Consider the following 18,194-nt stretch of genomic DNA (forward strand, 5'->3'; position numbering starts at 1 on the left):
CTCCGGGTGGACTGGAGTAAATCACGCACGCTGAGGTTTTGGCCATGTGGTTCATCTCCCTACTTGGATTAGACCGCTGAGGGGCCACGTAGTCCTACTCCTGGGACGATAAGATAGTGAGTGGTTCGTGCACATCCCAGCCATGTGAGCGAAAGAGTAGACTGCATATTACCTTCACAAGAGTTGTGCCAAAATACAGGTATCTCAAAAGCATACCAGAACAGATGATGCACCTCGACCAAACCTAACCATTTCGATCGGTGGTACGGGGCCTGATGGTACTACGATAGGCGCATATGGCTCTCGAAAACCTGGAACTAGTCGTAGATCCTCTTGATCTCTGTACAGTAGGGTTGTCGATCCGAACGGGTGACGTAGAATATAGTAATTATGCGGCCGATCAGGTTGAACAGGGTTAGGCTACAAGAATAGAACGCGGGGCCACGAGGTAATAGGGCATCGGGACCCAGGGCCAGGCACCACGAGAACAAGTACGGACACGACTCCCGCAGAATCGAACGATTCCACGAGACCTGTTAAAGTTCCAGGCCTACACGGTGGCGTCAATGAGGTCATCGCCAGGTGTAAAGCCTAACATGGCACAGACCCCGCTACTCGAGATCGAATGGGCATAGTCTACGGACAATCAAATGTCTATCAGAGGCCCGTGGTCCAAATTACCTGAGAGTCATTCAAAGGAAGCAACAGGACTGAAATGGCAGGGATGGGGGCCGCCTTGCCGTGTGCATCTCCTAATTTCCGGGGAAGACGCATGCCAAGTTCGCAAAAAGACGGGCCATCAACTCCGCGGGGCAACCGGGCCATTTAGGGCCTCGGGCTTTTGAGGCGCAGGACATCTGACGATCAGGTCGAATCCTGCGCACATGCGAACCCGGAGTACAGAGAATGTTCGATTCGGAGAATACTGCCCCAACATTACGCATTGCTCCAATTTACACTTTACAGTGCTTATGTGCAACGAAGACGAGAGGCCCCGATGAGCTTGATCTCCGCAGGGAGAAGAGGAGCACCTCACATGCCTCGTCGGGAAGCCCAAGTACACCGCATACGCAACACAGCCCTACCCCCACACGGGATCTTGGGGTCATAGCACTGGAGTGTATACTGCGTATGAAAGCAGAGCCCTGTCCGTCCTGAGCGACTGTGTTGGATGCTTTTCACGGCGAAATCTCGGGATCCTGGGCCTCACGATTTGCCGTGATATCCGCAGGCGCACTGGCGTTCTGAATCTTTTCGATAGGGCTCGAAGAACTTCCGCCTTAGCCGATGCTGAATCCTCCCGCCGTAGAAGTGCAGAGTAGCCTCGGGTTGCGGTACTGGAAAGGCAATAAATCCATGATTAAGCATAATTATAGTAATTAACAGGTTATAGTTTCCGACACTTTGTCCAGATCCTTGCTTAGCGACGTCAATTACGAGTACGCGTAAGCTGTCATCAAGACTCGTGGAGGCTTTCAAGAGCCGTTAGGTGAGTTTCGGATCGCCGGATAGCTTCAACTGGTAAAATCTCATATCATGTCATCATTGATCGGTCTGGATCCCGATTTCCGGATCAGACGAGTTTTTTTTTTTCTTTTACTTTAATAAAAAGCTTGGATCGGGTACGAATGGATGATTCTACTCGTAGTCCCTAATCTAGGCATTAAGCACCGAGGCCGCCACATTACAGTTTTTGCACATCACCCACTTATTAATTACCGAGTCTCCCGTGCGAACCCCAATTGGGCCCCTCCAACACCAAAACGATCTGCGAGGCTGATGATCACTTGGCGGAGACCCGTGTTATGAAGTCAGCACCCCAAGGATTCCGTCTCTGCCAAAGATCGGTCAATCTCTCCTCCCTTGCTTGCCATCGAAGGGGCTCTCTAGGGATTGTTCTTGTCCGTTCAAAGAACGCAGGTCTCACAAGCATTAAAGCTAGTAAGTAGTACCGTGTCGCCCTCCTCTACATTCCTTTGCCAGATTGCATCTTGTCCTCGCATTCCGGGGAAAGAGGGGCCCAAGAGAAGGTTCTTTATCCTTTTACCTCGTTGGCCCTCACTTTAGTGATTTTTTGCGACTGCTGCGGTCTAGTGATCGCTCGCCCTCGGCCGCAAGCCTCCCCAAGGGTCGTTTCATAACGAGACCGTGCTCAACACACGGTTCAAGAAGGCCAAAGGAAAAAAAAATCACTTTGGGCCGCGAGACCAAAATCAGGGCAAATAAAGAATCTTCTCACCCCCCCCCCCCCTTCCTCTCGTGTTTCTATTTCATCCCCCAGTGTTCTTCATACACAGCATGAAAACTCCTTCGCGATGATGGCCGCTCATTTCATACCACAGATAGTTCCGTCTTCGGGCTCTGACGACGCTTCCCCACTTCCTTCGCTTTCCAGTCTAGCCCGCACCGGCTCATCGCGCCCGGATTGCACTGTCGAAGAAGAATTTCCGAAACAAAGCCGTCGTGGCTCAATCTTGAAAAAGCTGGCGGGTCCACGTGAGAACGCGAAGCGCTTTCTTCGCTTACGATCGTCGGGGATTCAAACGTCTGCCCCGCAAACTGTTCCTCCGCGCAGACGCCCGCGCCCAATCTCAGAAATTATTCTCTCGCCTAGACTTGCACTTGACCTTCCACCAGACGAGTTCCAGGAAGACTACGTGGATCACGAAGCCGAAGTAATGACGCAGGCCATTCCTCGGACAGTCGCTGCTCAAGCCAACGCTGTCCCTGAACTTTCCACGCCTTTCCCTCCCATCCGCAACGAGCGAATCGTCGCGACGGGCAGCGGCCTCACTGTTGGTATTGCGCTCACCGAGCCGGTCCTCTATCTCCAAGGGTACGACCAGCACGACCCAAGCACCAAGAAGTCCGCAATTCTGCGAGGGCAAATCCACCTCAAGGTGACGAAATGTGTGAAGATTAAGAAAATCTCGATTTGTTTCCGGGCTCACGCCCAGACGGATTGGCCAGATGGTATCCCGCCGAAGAAGATCCATTTCCATGATAAAAAGGATCTTTTTACGCACGGGGTCGTTTACTTCAACCACGGCGAAACTGCATTGATGCCAAATGACTACGGGGCGCATTATTATCAGCATGCGAATCCCGTTGCAGCCGTGACCGGGAAGGATGCAGTCACGGCAACCAGTCGAGAACTTTTCGCTAAAAGTGGCTCAGCGACCTCTCTTAATCCGATTACTGGCAGAGACCCACGACGACTCTCCGTCCAGACTACCCGAGGCCATTCACGAAGCTTTAGCAGGAATGAGCCGCCTACAAGTGGCCAGGGCCAGCAACAACGCAACTATCGCATGTTCCCCGTCGGCGACTATCTTTATAGCTTCGAATTCCCAATCGATGGCTCTCTGCCCGAGACTATCAAAACTGACCTAGGATACGTTCGCTACGACCTAGAGGCTATCGTTGAGCGATCCGGCGCGTTTCGCCCGAACCTGCTAGGAAATCTTGAAATCCCGGTAATTCGTACACCGGCAGAAGGCTCTCTGGAGCAAGTTGAGCCGATTGCGATTTCCAGAAACTGGGAAGACCAGCTTCATTATGATATTGTAATCTCTGGGAAATCTTTCCCCCTGGGCTCACAGATTCCCATCGCATTCAAACTAACGCCGCTCGCGAAAGTGGAATGCCACCGCATTAAGGTTTATGTGACAGAAAATGTTCAGCATTGGACCTCAGATAAGAGCGTTCACCGCTTGCAACCGGCAAAGAAAGTACTCCTATTCGAGAAACGCGCCGAATCGGCCAGCACAAGTACCTACCCGGGCAGCTCCATGCGGGTCCTTGCAGGCGGGGGAATTGACTGGGACCATCGTGCTGCAGCTGCAAGAGGCGAGGAAAATGTGGATCGCAACCGAACCAACCTGCTGGGTAATCTTTCTAGCGAGTCGGGGGTCGGCCCAACCGAAATGGAATTTAGTGTGCAACTGCCCAAGTGTCATGAAATGAAGGGTCGAGATGAGGCGCAGCGTTTACACTTCGACACCACTTATGAGAATATCCAAATCAATCACTGGATCAAGGTGAGTTATTCCTATAGTCAATTTTCCCCAAATATTGTGAAAAGCCAGAACCCTAACTTGAGATTCAGATCGTCCTGCGGTTGTCCAAGCTTGATGAGAGAGACCCCACCAAACGCCGCCATTTTGAAATCTCCATCGACTCTCCGTTTCATATTCTTTCCTGCAAGGCGACACAGGCCAACATTTACCTGCCCGCCTACTCACGACCCTCTAGCGACCCTGATCCACCTGCCCAAGAGACGGAGTGCGGCTGTCCCGATGCGCCATTAGCATCACGAGAGCATGCCGCTCCGTCAAATGCCGACCGCGAGGACTCCTCCGCAAATCTCCAACGCCGAGCATCTATCGGCCAGCCCGTCACGCGAAGTTTTACCAGCGGATCGGGTGGTCTTGCACGTCCTCTGCAAGCCCACATCGCCCATGAACCCAGTGGTCCTCATGCTCAAAATATACCGCGGCCAATGCACCTTCTGCGGGCTCCGTCTTTCGCCCCGCCACCTTTTGACGATGTGCCTCCTCCACCTCCCCTTGTGACGCCTCCGCCAGACTATACCTCGATTGTTGGCAATGGAGATCGCGAAGCTATATTAGAGGACTATTTCTCTCGCCTATCCTACTATAACAATGAAGAGCACGATGATGAGGAACGCGGCCTTGGACGCGTGGATGTCCCGCTCACTCCTGGCGGCCGTGTCAATCGCAGCATGGATGTGCCTCGAGAGTGGGTTCGTATCGACGATTTCACAGTTTCGTGATCCCTCCGAGTGCATTGTACAGCCCTTCCTAATCTCACGATATCCCTGAATCATGAAGCTACGAGAACTGTTCATACGGGAACATGGCGCATGGGAAGGCAATCTAGGATTTCATTCAATCTGTCTATCTTTCTTTCTTTCTTTTACATCTTACAAGCGGAGTGGTCTGTAGAGCTTTCAGAGACAAGTCAGGGTTGAATCTTCTGTTTTCATGGGGTAAATCGGACGGGCGCATTCATCCCCTTGTTGATAATGAGGGCGTAACACGCGGCGTTTATCTGAGTGGTTTTCTTCAAGGATCAGGCAAAAGTGTCCATATGTCTACATAAATCTGCATCGTATTCGGAAATCTACATGAGTTTGACAAGTCTTAGGATTCCCCATTCCAGGCGGGGAATCTATACAGCTCCGCTTTGGTGTGGATACGCCCTCTATTCCGCATGGAACTGCTGTCCGTAGAAGCCTTAGGCATCTTCGTAGCTTTTTGAGGTCTAGTTCCCTCTTCCTCTAAGTTCATTCTCGAATCCACTCACCCCAATCTTTACGTTCAACATTACTTTATTTCAACCTCCTAGCTGGGCGGAATTCGATTACGCCATAAGCCTCTCCTGCGCACCCGGGAATATACAAGTCCCGTCCATAACCAGGTTCAATCCAACTCTTTCGCACCGCCAGGTACGTGTCAGGATGGGATGTGTGGCTGACCTAATGAATCAAACAGCCTCAAGCTCACGAGATGCCTTTCAGAATCTGCGTTTCTTAACTTGAAATGTTTGAGCCTCGGTTGAGCCGCACCAGGGTCTCGCGCTAGGTATAGCTTCACGTCACGATTAGCCCTTCTTTCTGCTTTTGTTAGTCGCGAGTGACGGCTTCACCTGCATGCATTCGCCCTTTCCTACACTGTTTCCTACACCTTCTCACTCTCGCACGCTTCCCTATTTACCTTCTTACTTTCTACACTTTCCCAGAATACCTAGCTTTCTCAGTTACTTCTTATTTCCTAGTCTACCTTACTTTCCCGCTCTATCTTCTCCACCTACCATGGACCCCCTTCGATCTACCTCGAACGTATTGCAGCCGTCTGGACCCTTATCTTCTGAGTCTTCTCCATTCGATACCAAACCCGAAGATCCTCTTGTACAACTGGCGAACGAAGTGGAGCAGCACCCATTCACCACCGGCAAGAGCTTACAAAGATCGATGGAATACCGTCGACAAGCGCTTTATGAAGACCGAACTCGGGATCAGTATCTCGTCTTCACGTCTGTCCCCGCGGCGCAAGCCTGTCGACTAAGTGATGAACGATCTGAAACAAGCAAATATTGTCGGCTCTTCTTTAATACAAAAACAGGGACCTTGATCGCAAAAGTCAGGCCTGAAAACGTGTATGAACTTGCAATAAGATCTTTCGATATGTTGGTCTTTTACGCATTGCATGCGATGAACGTCCATGATGACGTTGTTGCTTCTGGATCGGTAACAGTTGACGTTGGAAATTGGACAATGGAGGCCGACTCCTGCTTTGCTCCGGCTTCAGGCAATTTAGACCTGAGCTTTTGTATGGTAATAGGACTATCAGAGTCTGAGCGAAAACTTGCTCTTCATGCGCGCGGTTGGCTTGAGACTTACTCCTCATCTGTGAAAGTTGTGGTTACGATCAGCCTTAAACGCGAATATCCCGATATCATCTTGTACCGATGGGAACTTGTCGCCCCTCGAGGATATGGCGTCCTTCCAAGATCATCCCGTCTTTTGGCGCGTCCTACTGCATTCGTTCAAATATCGCGAACGGATGACACGACGTCTGTTACCGGAGCGTCCTACACGAACGGAAGAACCACGACTACTACACAGTTGGATCTACCCTTCGAGAAAGTTGTTGGCCGTCCTCCTCACGGACCCCTGGAGAGAGACTTAGTGATACCAGAGCAAGAGCTGAGGAAGTTTGCCGAGCAAATCTGGAGAGCGCAGGATCTTCTGTAAGTCGTCGCAACTCTGATATGTTAGCCACCATATTCTATGTATAATATTGTTACTGTGCGATCTGGGGCGCAGGGGAGGGGGTATTGGGAGGCGACTGTTCCAGTCTGTGACCGAGAAGCCGGATCAGGAGGGAATGAGGTTTTTATATGGGAGAGCTCGAAGGATGTGCCCAACGTGGAGTTACTGGCGCATGCGGTTCAGCTTGGGGAAGAAGATGAAGTGTCGGGATGGAGAGAAGCGCACGTGTAATGAATAATTTTTCTAATTGTCCTGGTGTCTCTGGGAAGATTTGGCTAATAGTTCGCTAGTTATATGTTATGGTGCGCGTCCCCAAATCTTTTTGATTTACAACATCATGAGCTAGTAGATATTGAACTAGAATAACCATGATATACTGGCTCGACTTCACAATCTCGTCTCTCTAAATCTCGTAAGCATGTACTAGTAGAACCGGTCCAGCCCTTTCTCCGGACCCTAGGGTGCCTCCAAAGTATCACAAGGGTTACTCTTGTCCCGATCTCACAGCTACAACCCGCCGGCAATCAACATATTCCAATCTCGAGTCCAGTTATATTTCCAATTCGTCCCAACGCTCAGCCACACTCCGACTCCAGGGGCCTCGCAGACCCACAGAAGTCCAGGGTCTGGTATGGACTCTATCGCGACAAGCGCCTCCACTGCTCTCCCGGACTGGAGTCGTCTTTGCAATTTTGGCAGAGTCGGGAGCGAGGGCACCGTTCCCGCCCCGGAGCCTAGGAGGGGTGCATATTATACCGAGATGCAGTCACCAATCCTGTGTCCGGCGTTGAGGCTTACCTGGAATCCTGGGTTTTGGATCTCACTTCGAGGGGGGGTTTTCAGGGCTTGGTTCGGTTTGAATCTTGTCCTCAGTAGATCCCCGGCTTCTTACTTGCATGGGGTTTGAGGGGGCAGGCTGATCTTTGGAGATAGGAAATCCATGGGGTTATCTTGGACTACTAATAGCTTTTGTGGTCGTGGGGTTCGACGTATCGATATCCCGGCAGTCCATCCGTTCAATCCCTTGTCTTTTCCATTGCATGGTCATCTGCGTAAATCGCATTTCGTAGCACCTGTTATTCCAATTTTCCAATATTGCGAGCCTTACCCTATAGAAACTATCACCATGTCCTCCAAGTCCCCCCGAAAGACTCGCGGTCCAATCTCAGCACTACGGTCATACTTCAGCAAATACCGTTTCCACTACAATCCATCAAGCTGCACAGATGGCACAGACAGGTCAACGACAGCAGCTAGCAACCGCACGGATGACAGGGGACAAAGGCCTACCGGAAAGACAGCTGGCCGCTCCGACTACTCAAATCCGGAGTCGACACCCGGCCATCCAGCAGGCCTCGCTTTGACAACCTACCGATCAGCAGCTCCTACGCCCCACTCACGCGGTCAATCCTGCTCATCCCTGCTGGCCATAGCCCGGCCTGATCGACCCAGTGGCAAGGACAATCCAGCAAGTGACGAGGACTTCCGCTATCTCCGCAGCCTCATCACCATCTCCGCCTCGCCGACCCCCGCTGAAGCGACGTCACCCCACCTGCCGGCGTCACCGCGCCTTACGGCACAGAAGAGCCTCTTCGAGACTGGGTTTGCAGCCCGGTGTGGCGCTGAGGTCGAAGGTTTTACAGCGCCCGTCCGCGCGGTATACCACCCGTCCGCCAATTTCTGTGAGGAAACCGGTTGCCGTGCGGCCTGAAGTGCGGTTTTGAAAAAAGAAAAAAAAGAAAGAAAGGCGGTGGCGAGGGTGTTGGAGTCGATAACTGGGAACTTGATATCCTTGGGCTCTGTTGTTTGTTTGCTACGGCTGCTGTCATAGTCTGTAACGGCATGCAGGGCAGTGCGCCATATCACGCTTGCAGGACCCGGGTTATCTGTCCGAACAATCGGATTGAGTTTTGTTATGCAAGTTGGCACGGCTATACGGTGGAGCCGGGTTGCGGGGAAATCCAAGTGGAGACTGTGGTTCTTAGACGCATTTAGTTCCGGGTTGGCTTCTCTGGCGAGTAATGATTTGCTATGGCGGTTATGTGGATAGCGTGGTTTGATTCCGTGGGGAGCGAAGGGGCCTCTGCGGCGCTATTATAGTGTCGTTTCGGATAGGTGGGAATGTAGTCTTATAAGCGAAGGCCGGTCGCCGTCCGTGTAGATCCATGGCGGTGTTGTTACCTTTTGTAGAGGGGCAGGGATGAACTTGACGCTGGGATATGGATGTTGTGAGTCATGTTATGCGCTGATTGGAGGAAGAAATGTGCGAGGGACGGCTATAAGATCTAATGAGATGAGACAAGGCCAAGCTCGCCTAGAGACGCTGCAGATTGAAGGAGAAGCGAATGGCGAAGATCATATTTCTAAAGGAAGTAGAGCAGCTCCCCCGCTCAAGTCGATTCCGAGCAGAACCAAGACGCCATGCGTTTGACAGGTACTTCTGCTGCTCTTACCTTGGCAGACCTTTCCGGACAATTGAAGATTCAATTGAAGATTCCATTGATGAATAGGAAGGCCTCCCGCTGAGGTTACGTATGCGTCCCACGGTCCGCAGGAATGGCAGTAGCTTCGGACCTCCGTCTCAATCGATCAAGCTCAGCGGAGCGCCAAGTGGACCTCAAACGCCCTCACAGCTAGTAGAGGCCGGATTGTTTCCGGGCTGTTTGTCGACATGAAGTCAGTGGTTTTGACCTTGCCAATTAGCGCTTGTCGTTCAGATTCGGTTCAGCACCTGGGAGTGGTGGTTGCGTGAGTGGCATTTTAATCGTGCAGGTCATTCCGTTACTCGAAGAGGAAACCCGTCGAGCAAGGTTGCCACCCTCCCTGCATCTCCCCAACTGCGTGTCAAAAGCACGACTGCTCGGGTACCTCAAGCCACAGCCGAAAGTTTACATCGTACTGATATGATATGCCCAGATGAATGGATGGCTGGAAGCTGGGGGGCTGGGGGGGTAAAAGTTGGAGCGGCGTTGGGTGATCAGCAGAATCGTAGAATCCGGCGCTGACCAACTGCTGACCAAGCGTTGTGGTGAACCCCGGAAAGCCCAATCGGGGGAATGGGGATTATGCTCCTGCCGAACCCTCTCGGGGGGGAGAACGGGTCATAGCCGCTTATCGTGGCGTATGAGCATCCTTTGACTTTCCAAGAGGCTGCATTGCAAGTGGCTTCGCGTAATCATAGCGTTCGGCCGGAAGCTATGGCTCTATCGAACCCCTCCCAGCCTTCCTAGTAGAGCAAGTTCCGAATCAAATCCTTTGTCTGAGCCCCCATGTCGCCAGGGAAGCAAGCTATGTTAACGGTGGATGCTAACTCCCCGCGAATCAAGGAAAGAAACGGAGGGGGGTTAAAGTACTTTAAAGAAACATCGCCGGCTGCACATGAGACTAAGGCTTAGATCGGATTTGTGGGGCCCGAGAACGAGGCCGGTGGAGACCTACCGTATCAAGGATGCGCTACCTAGATCGAGGCGCGTGCGAATTGGCAAAGGCTGTGCTCCGTACATTGGTCGACTGGGTGGAAATGTACAGATCTATGCACGAGCACTGCCTAGAACAGACTGCGGCAGGTCGCCGGTTCTTTAAGTCCACCGTCTAGGTTTTCTCCATTGTCTAGTGGCAGCCTCACATACCTACTCCTAGTAATGCCATATTATGCAGTAGTCCATAAAGAAGCCATTGTACTAGTATAAATGCCTTATGCAGTGCCCCTAATCAGCGCCCGATGCCGCCTGTCCATTCCATGCTCTACTCCTTCCGTATCTCATGCCCCCCCGGGACCAACCACGAAGAAGCTAGGGACAGTAGTTTCCCGGCACTTTGGCTCGTCCCACAAACAAATTTCTCTTCTGCGTCATCGTTGGCCCAATCTATGCATACGTACGGAGAACTCCGTACAGGGTCTAGGATGGGGCAACTGCATGATGCACTGACCTAACACGGGATTGGAACCTTGTTTGAAAATACGAAAATCCCAAGGGGAAAAGCAAAGATAGACGGGATACCACGGTTCGTACTTTGCGGGGCTCCTAGTTTGTGTATGGGCAAGTCGCGGAAGGATTTAGTGTCCCAGACTTTTCATATTCCCATCCGGCAATGCTACTGCTTCTGGCCGGCACTGAAACTAGTCCCGGAAAATAGCCTCGGGTCTAGAAGTATGCAGAACCCGGATGCTCCATTGATTCTCACTGGATTCTGGCCGGCTCATTGACCGCGCCCTATCACTGCCCCGCTTGCTCGGATAGACTTCTAAGGCCGTAAGAAAAAGAAAAGAAAGAAAAAAGAAAGAAAAAAGAAAGAAAAAAGAAAGAAAAAGAAAGAAAAAAGAAAGAAAAAAGAAAGAAAAAAGAAAGGAAAAAAGAAAAAAGCCCACTCCCAAGGGAACTGGATTGCATCATCGACATCATAAGGTCGTGTTGCCTACACCGATGATCATAGCCTTTGAGAGTAGAGCCCCTGCAATGCCAATAGGGCAAAGGCAAAGTAGATGAGGGTGGAATGATGATCACGGCAAATAGCCCCATTTCGAGGTGTATGGCCTCTAGAGTTGGCTCCTCAGGGCTGGACTAGCAATGATTACCTGTAAACCAATTTCCACTGGCGGTCCTTCTGTAAGGTATATAGCTCGTCATTGCATTTGGCAAAGCTTCGCTCCCTGCCCCACGTAAACAACTCGGAGACATTACCGAATTTCGGCGTCCCTCCCTCCCAGAGCTCTGGTCGGAACAAACAGTACTTTATCTCCGCGTGTCGATTGGCAGTCCCGATGTAGGTATACTTAGATACATGCGGCCCCCTTCCTGCACATCCCCCCCTCTGCAGCTGCAGAATGCGCCATGGCAAAAAGCACGGACTTCGATCGTGAGACTCGGGAGATATCCCTGCACGTTAGCTGATTCCTTTGTGCTGCAACCCATAAAAGTGGCCGGGAATCAAGCACGTACTGGGCCATGTATCCAAGGCAGAAAATTGCCGGGAGGGGAATCTCGGCTTCATACGATATGAAGGTTGAGCTGGGACCCCGTCAAGGTGCAACCCCCTCCCATCCTTGTTTACCAGGATGTGATGGGAAGACAATAGAACCACGTTGCCGCAGCCCGTGCGGGTCCGTTCCTTGGCCTGAGACCTTAACCCGCGGGTTGTACCTCCGTACTCCGTATAAAAATGTTTTTTTTTTCTTATTTATTCATTTATTTATTTTGCTTCTTGAGTTGTGTTGCGCAATCTAGGTCCGAGCACATTAGGATTTAGGGCTTTTGAGGATCAGAAGCAGCTCGAGGGGAAGGCAGACATGTGATAATGTTAGAAACGGTAGCCTAGGCTCTTAGCCATAGCTGCTAGTAGCTCCTCGTACTTCCCCCCCCACCTCCAATAATGGGGAACGGACTGGTCTGGAATCCCCATATTTGATAATCAACCCAAAGATTTTTATAAGTTAGCTTTCGTCCAATTCCGAGGAAGCTATAGCCGGTTCTTTCCACGGCAATGAATAAACTTTTTTCTCTTATCATTGACCCTGGGCAATACATGCCCAGGGTGGGTTCCATCATTTTCATGGTTCCGCTCTAATTCAGCACCGCCACGCAGAACAAGGAATCATCACCTAAACTCCCAGATAGAAACAAGTTGAGGGTAAAAGAAAACAGGGAAACAGAGAAAGCGGAAGGATCGAAAAGCAATAAGGATCGACGTTTCCCCGAGAACGAGAACACCAAGGAAATTCTCCGTACAGAACAAAGAATCGTCAATGGCCCAGGGCACGAACTTTAAAACCCGGGCGGGGCCGAGTGAATTCCAGTGAAAAAGAAAATCAATGTCGATCAGGGCCACATTGACAAATCAGGTATTCTGAAACGAATCACGCTGTCGATGACCCTGGTGGTGACAGGGCTGTGGCAGCAGGTCGGGGGGTTTAACCGAATCAGAGCCCCGTTGCTCTTGCAATGCCCAAAAGAACGGTGTACCGCAAAGGATCACGGTTGGACAAGGCCTACGGGCGCTAAGAATGAACGCCCGAGGGATGACAAAACTCTGCGCTGCTTTTTATTTGTATTTCTTATTTCCCCCCCCTTTCCATTTGTCCCAGAGGGTATCTTCACCGGCAAAGATCGCATTTGCCTACCCGGACGATAAAGCGGTCGTGCGGGCTATTGGAGCAGCGATTGTCTTTGTTGCCGTCAAAGGAGGTTTTGATAATATGCGCCGCGGGGTTTCGACAGCTGCTCCAGATCTCGTAGTTCTTAAAATAGTTGCACATTATGGCTCTGTGACCGTATGCGATTGCAAAGGGCCTCGAACTTGCACTCGAACGGGGAAGAGGTAGGCGACGGTCCACGAGAGCTATGGAATGGTATAGTCCTGCAACGCTAAAAGTCGAATTGATTGCGACGATGTCCACTGGCAGGCCAAGCTGCGGCAGCAATGGTGCAATGGGATAAGGATCGTTGAGAAGGAAAAAAAATAATTCAAGCTCGGGGTAGCTTCCAGGCGCAGCGTTTAAATGGCGCCGAAGACACCAAGGTACTGTGCTTGAAACCAGATCAAGGGGAAAGCACAATCGCGAAAGCCCAATAAGAATAATCATCAAACCATAGAGGCGTTGGTGTTGCGTCTTTCGTCAATCGCCGACTACAAGGAGTCCAGGAATTGACGGAATCGACTCCACATGAATCCATGCCTCTGGACGATGATGATACGGAGCGAGCATATATAGTAAACCGGTCGGGAAATAATAATCAGAAATATATTCCTCCGGACGTAGCGCAATCTAACTTGTTCTTGCCCACCCCACTCTGAATTGAAAATTCCCTAAATAGAATAAAATAACATAACACCCCAAAAAATATCTCAGAGTAGGACGCTAGTGACTGCGGGTCCCGCGCAGTAGATTTTGATCTGTGGATGACCATGACATGAGAAAATCTTCATGAATTTCTGAATGGAGTAGAAAGGACCGAAAGGGGCTTTGGATGGTGCCCCTGGCAGTTCTTCTGACGTATTGGGACGAGAAGAGATCTCGATAAGAGACGGGCATTGCAGTGGCCTCAAGCGTCATGAGCAAACCCAGGACCGGGATTGTCCAGGATCGTTCCGAATGAAAGGGATATAAAAAAAAAAGATGAGAAAGACAAAAAAGGGAAAAAGTAAATGGGTTAAAAAAGGAAACAAGAAAGAAAGAAAAAAAAAATGAACGGGCCGTCAATTCGTGGGGCCCGGTTGCAAGACCCCGGAGATTGTCCAAGAGAATCAAGGATCATCAGGTTTCCCCCCCTTTTTTTTCGTTCCCCCCCCGAATCGTACCCGGGGTATCTCGGCATCATGGTGCCGTATGGGAGATCGACGCGGTTCCTAGCTGACCGTTATTGCTTCTGGCACACGTGGCGCTAGTCCGGATTTCTATGCATAATACATCATGAGAGCTATCCTTTCGCTGCTCGCAGATCGTACTTTATAGCCACAGCAGCTACCACAGTCACACAGTCACTTAGTACCTTTATGTCACAAAGGATGGAGGGATAAGCGTCTATTGGCTTGAATCAGATATAGCATAATTCCCACTGCAAAACCTTGTGACGATGGTCGTGACGATAGTCGTGACGAGGCTGTCGGAGGTAGGGCAACACGGTCCAGCAAGCTAAGGCGTTCGTGCAGCGCGGCCGACTCGGGACAAATGGCTCATAGAAACCCAAAAGTCGACAATTACCGGGATGAGAGAATATTGAAAAGCCAGAAAACTCAAAAATAGAATAAAATATAGGTCAAAACTTTACTTTCAATCACATCCTGGTACAAATCTCATCTCAGCCTCTATCCAAGTATCCCTGTCGATTATGCTTTATCGTTAGCTGATTGGTGCCCACATCCATACCACAACATACTACGCGAGGAGCTTCCAAGCAATGATACGCTCCGGATCGATGGGAACTATATGGGCCATATGAGCTAGTCATGAGCCACGGAGAGCGAACAATGTGACTGCGGGTGCTAGCAGGAGCAAGCTAGAGACCGTTTGGGGCTAAACGCCGTCGACTAAGATCGTTCAAGACCACAGCCACAATAGCAGCAGACCCGAGTTCCTGAAACTTCCGAGACCCGCATGAGAGAAGCAAGCGACATATGCAAGATTGCGGAGTGAACCAAACGGCAGGGTCGTCGTGACCCGCTGTACGGTGTCGCAGAACAAGCTTCATCCGGCATACTCTAGATTGAAAAGATCTAGAATTTACCCACGGCCGTTTCCCCCCACTGCGACTACACGCTAGCCTTACAAACCACCATTCCCTCCCGGGACCTACGAAGTAGACGAGTTTTATTTGCCTATCCTGTTTGGGAATTTAGGTTGATCACTCGGCCCTTTTTGATTCGATTTATCTAATTTTTCTTTTTTCCTTTTTTTTTTTTGAGATGCTAACAGGCTCCCCGTGCGCCACGGAACCTTTGCATCGGCATCCGCAAAGGCCCTCAACCCTAAAATTGGGCACCCAAGGGGGTTCCGCTCGTGTAGTTCGCCCGAACTTTCGCCAGAACGGCCGGTACCTGAAAATCCCGCTGCATCGAGGGTCCACTCTCGGTGGAAACAAAGTGGTGCTTAATACGAGATCAACATCCTCACAAGGTGCCCGGGCGAGTTCGAGCATGCGGGAATGCCGAAATGGTGCGACATGCTATGACGTTGGATCTGCAGTGCGGGATAATCTCCACCTCCGAGTGATTTTCCAGAAACACATGGCTCCGTCGGAGAAGATCCCTCGTGTGTGGGCGGGCGAGGCTGGTGGCATGTCTGCCATGGCCCCGCCCCGGGTCTCAATGAGGCACCTGTGGAGAATTCCCGTTCACGCCCTTTGCTGCGGCTGCTTCCAGTTAGCGCCAGGAGCTGCACGTTCATGGGTCTGCGTCCCAAGTTTATCGGGGGTGGGTGGGGACTGCTTGCTGAGATAGTCTCATGTAGCTTGCAGGGTCCAGCCCACTTATAAACAATTGGAGAGTATGAAGCCCAGCCCCGATCACTTGTGTCCAATTAATTCTCTTCGTCCCCGTTTCAGATGAATTGTGGGAAGTAACAGCGTAAATGCCTCCATGTTGGATCCGCGAATGCTGGCGCCTCCCGGCGATTGGGATTATTGGTGTTGTTTTGAAGCTCTGATTGGTCAGAGTCCTCAGCCAATGATATCCAGCCTATATGGAACACGACGCCGGCCCTGGTGGGGGACAGGCGAGTAGACCATCGCTTACTCAGCCTTTACTGGGGTAACGCCGCTAGTCCCGATATAGCAACGGGGAAAATAGACGATCCCGTGATCGCCCCTCGCTCGGAATAGACCACGATGTGAGACAAGGGAAACTTCTGGCTTCTGAGATAGCGACATCGCGAATCCTTGCCAGAGCTGAACCCTACGGAGGAAAAGGGGACAGCACCGACTAGTCATCAGGTGGTTCCAAGCAACTTCATCCTCATCGACCTACGAACCCACTTTCCCTCCCCCCATCTCCGTCTCGGTGGAGACAGCCGTGCGAGTCTTTGCTGAGAGACCGCCCACCGCCAGCGGCCGCAGATCCTCTCGTTTGGCTTTCGCCTCATATCCAAACACCCGGGGTCGTCATGGGGTTCGGCCAATTCGATTCAATATGCGAGAAGACGCCTATGCCACTATGTCTTCTGGTAGGCCCGGCGTCGGCTATCTCCGGCGACACCGGCATTGTCTCTAACTGCTATGCGCGGAATATCGAAGTCGCTAATACAATGATCTTCCAAGGCGCGGCGTCCTTTATGCATATCATCGCCCTTGGCATGACGGTCATAATGATCTTGCATATTCGGTCCAAGTTTACTGCCGTTGGTTCGTTCCACTTGACTGACTCCCTCTCCACAAGGAACATTCTTTGTTTGCTAACGTCATCTGATAGGCCGCAAGGAAATCATCACCCTCTTCTATCTATATCTAGCCCTTACCATCTGCTCACTCATCATCGACGCAGGTGTTGTCCCACCAAGAAGCGGCTCCTTCCCCTACTTCGTGGCGATCCAAAGCGGCTTGGTCTCGGCGCTATGCACTTGCTTGCTGGTAAATGGCTTCGTGGGCTTCCAGCTGTACGAGGATGGGACGGCTCTCTCTGTGTGGCTGATTCGGATCCCATCTGCATTGATGTTTGCCATGACGTTTGTCATTTCCCTGCTGACTTTCAAGTCATGGGGTGGCCTGGGACCGGAGAATACGGTTGGCTTGTTTGTGGTACTATACCTCTTCAACGCCATCAGCATTGCCATTTATGTTGTCATGCAACTGCTCCTTGTTCTCAATACCCTGGATGACCGCTGGCCCTTGGGTCACATTTGCTTCGGAGTAGCGGTTTTCATTATCGGCCAGGTGCTTCTCTACGCGTTCAGCGATTTGATCTGCAACAATGTGCAGCATTACTTGGACGGGCTTTTCTTTGCCACGTTCTGTAATTTACTGGCTGTCATGATGATCTACAAGGTAAATCAGACCCCCTCGAAATAGCGCCGACGATGTGACTAACTGAGATATAGTTCTGGGATTCAATCACCACCGAGGACCTCGAATTTTCCGTCGGAGTCAAACCAAATAGTTGGGAGATCAAAGAGTTGCTCCCTGAGGAGGACCACCGTCAGTCTGTCTACCACGACAACAACTCCGAGTACGGTGGCTATGGGCATCAGCGAGCTTCATCATACGGCCACCAATATTAGGGTGCCTCTCGGACCCGTACATGAAACAAAATTTTATGATTTGAGCAATACCTTCTAATTAGATTTTATGGCACGGGCGTCATGAGCAAGCGTTGTGGTTACATTGGAGAACATTACAAGTATGACTTGAAGTTTATATATAGCAAGGAAGGGGGGGGGGCGCTATCGCAAATTGGTACGCCCCTAAGCACACAACTCGAAGCAGTCTATTCCAAATTTGACTGAAATTTTCAAATGTGATTCTCTGGGAATAGCCTTTTCATTATCCCCGCTTGAGTGATTTTCCAAAAGTTTATCTTGAAACACGCCATCCCGTTTGACCTTCCAACCGAGTGATCGAGTGATCCTTCTTGGTACGGGAAGTCGAGCTCATAGCGTCACAATATTAACTTTTGTCCCTAAAGCTAATCACTGCAAATGCCAGTGCTGCTCTTCCCCGCTCGTACTAGCACCAAATAGGCAGCTCGAGGGTGCCTAGAGAGGCGATGCTTCTCAAACCCGGGTCTGGGGGCTCTCCAGATCTAGCGCACATTAAGAGTCCACACTACCTTGAAATTAATGGCTCTCATAGCCATAAACTGTCTGAATGAGCTTCTCCTTATTTCATGTGGAATAAGAAGTGGCGTTTTTTCCCGGGGCGCTCGTGTCTGGCGTCTGATTGGGGCGGGACGTCAAGGTACATCCTTTGGGGCC

At 50.9% G+C, this 18,194-nt stretch overlaps 4 protein-coding genes across 4 annotated transcripts; all 4 read left to right on the forward strand.

The window, feature by feature from the left end:
• Positions 1–2,315: 2,315 nt before the first annotated feature.
• On the forward strand, positions 2,316–4,795 carry N7468_007440 (arrestin family protein; the record flags this gene model as incomplete). Its single annotated transcript, XM_058476736.1, has 2 exons — positions 2,316–4,040; positions 4,109–4,795. The coding sequence occupies 2 exons, from the start codon at positions 2,316–2,318 to the stop codon at positions 4,793–4,795; spliced, it is 2,412 nt and encodes an 803-aa protein (XP_058329626.1).
• A 1,041-nt stretch (positions 4,796–5,836) lies between these two features.
• On the forward strand, positions 5,837–6,778 carry N7468_007441 (uncharacterized protein; the record flags this gene model as incomplete). Its single annotated transcript, XM_058476737.1, has 1 exon — positions 5,837–6,778. The coding sequence occupies one exon, from the start codon at positions 5,837–5,839 to the stop codon at positions 6,776–6,778; it is 942 nt and encodes a 313-aa protein (XP_058329627.1).
• Positions 6,779–7,922: 1,144 nt separating this feature from the next.
• N7468_007442 (uncharacterized protein) lies at positions 7,923–8,507 on the forward strand (the record flags this gene model as incomplete). The annotated part of the gene is made up of 1 exon (XM_058476738.1): positions 7,923–8,507. The coding sequence occupies one exon, from the start codon at positions 7,923–7,925 to the stop codon at positions 8,505–8,507; it is 585 nt and encodes a 194-aa protein (XP_058329628.1).
• A 7,884-nt stretch (positions 8,508–16,391) lies between these two features.
• On the forward strand, positions 16,392–17,501 carry N7468_007443 (chitin synthase export chaperone; the record flags this gene model as incomplete). The annotated part of the gene is made up of 3 exons (XM_058476739.1): positions 16,392–16,629; positions 16,697–17,268; positions 17,322–17,501. The coding sequence occupies 3 exons, from the start codon at positions 16,392–16,394 to the stop codon at positions 17,499–17,501; spliced, it is 990 nt and encodes a 329-aa protein (XP_058329629.1).
• Between the last annotated feature and the right edge of the window lie 693 nt (positions 17,502–18,194).

Source organism: Penicillium chermesinum, assembly GCF_028974085.1.
Source record: "Penicillium chermesinum strain IBT 19713 chromosome Unknown utg000005l:1.0-4115287.0:1.0-4118363.0, whole genome shotgun sequence".
NCBI classification, from domain to species: domain Eukaryota; kingdom Fungi; phylum Ascomycota; class Eurotiomycetes; order Eurotiales; family Aspergillaceae; genus Penicillium; species Penicillium chermesinum.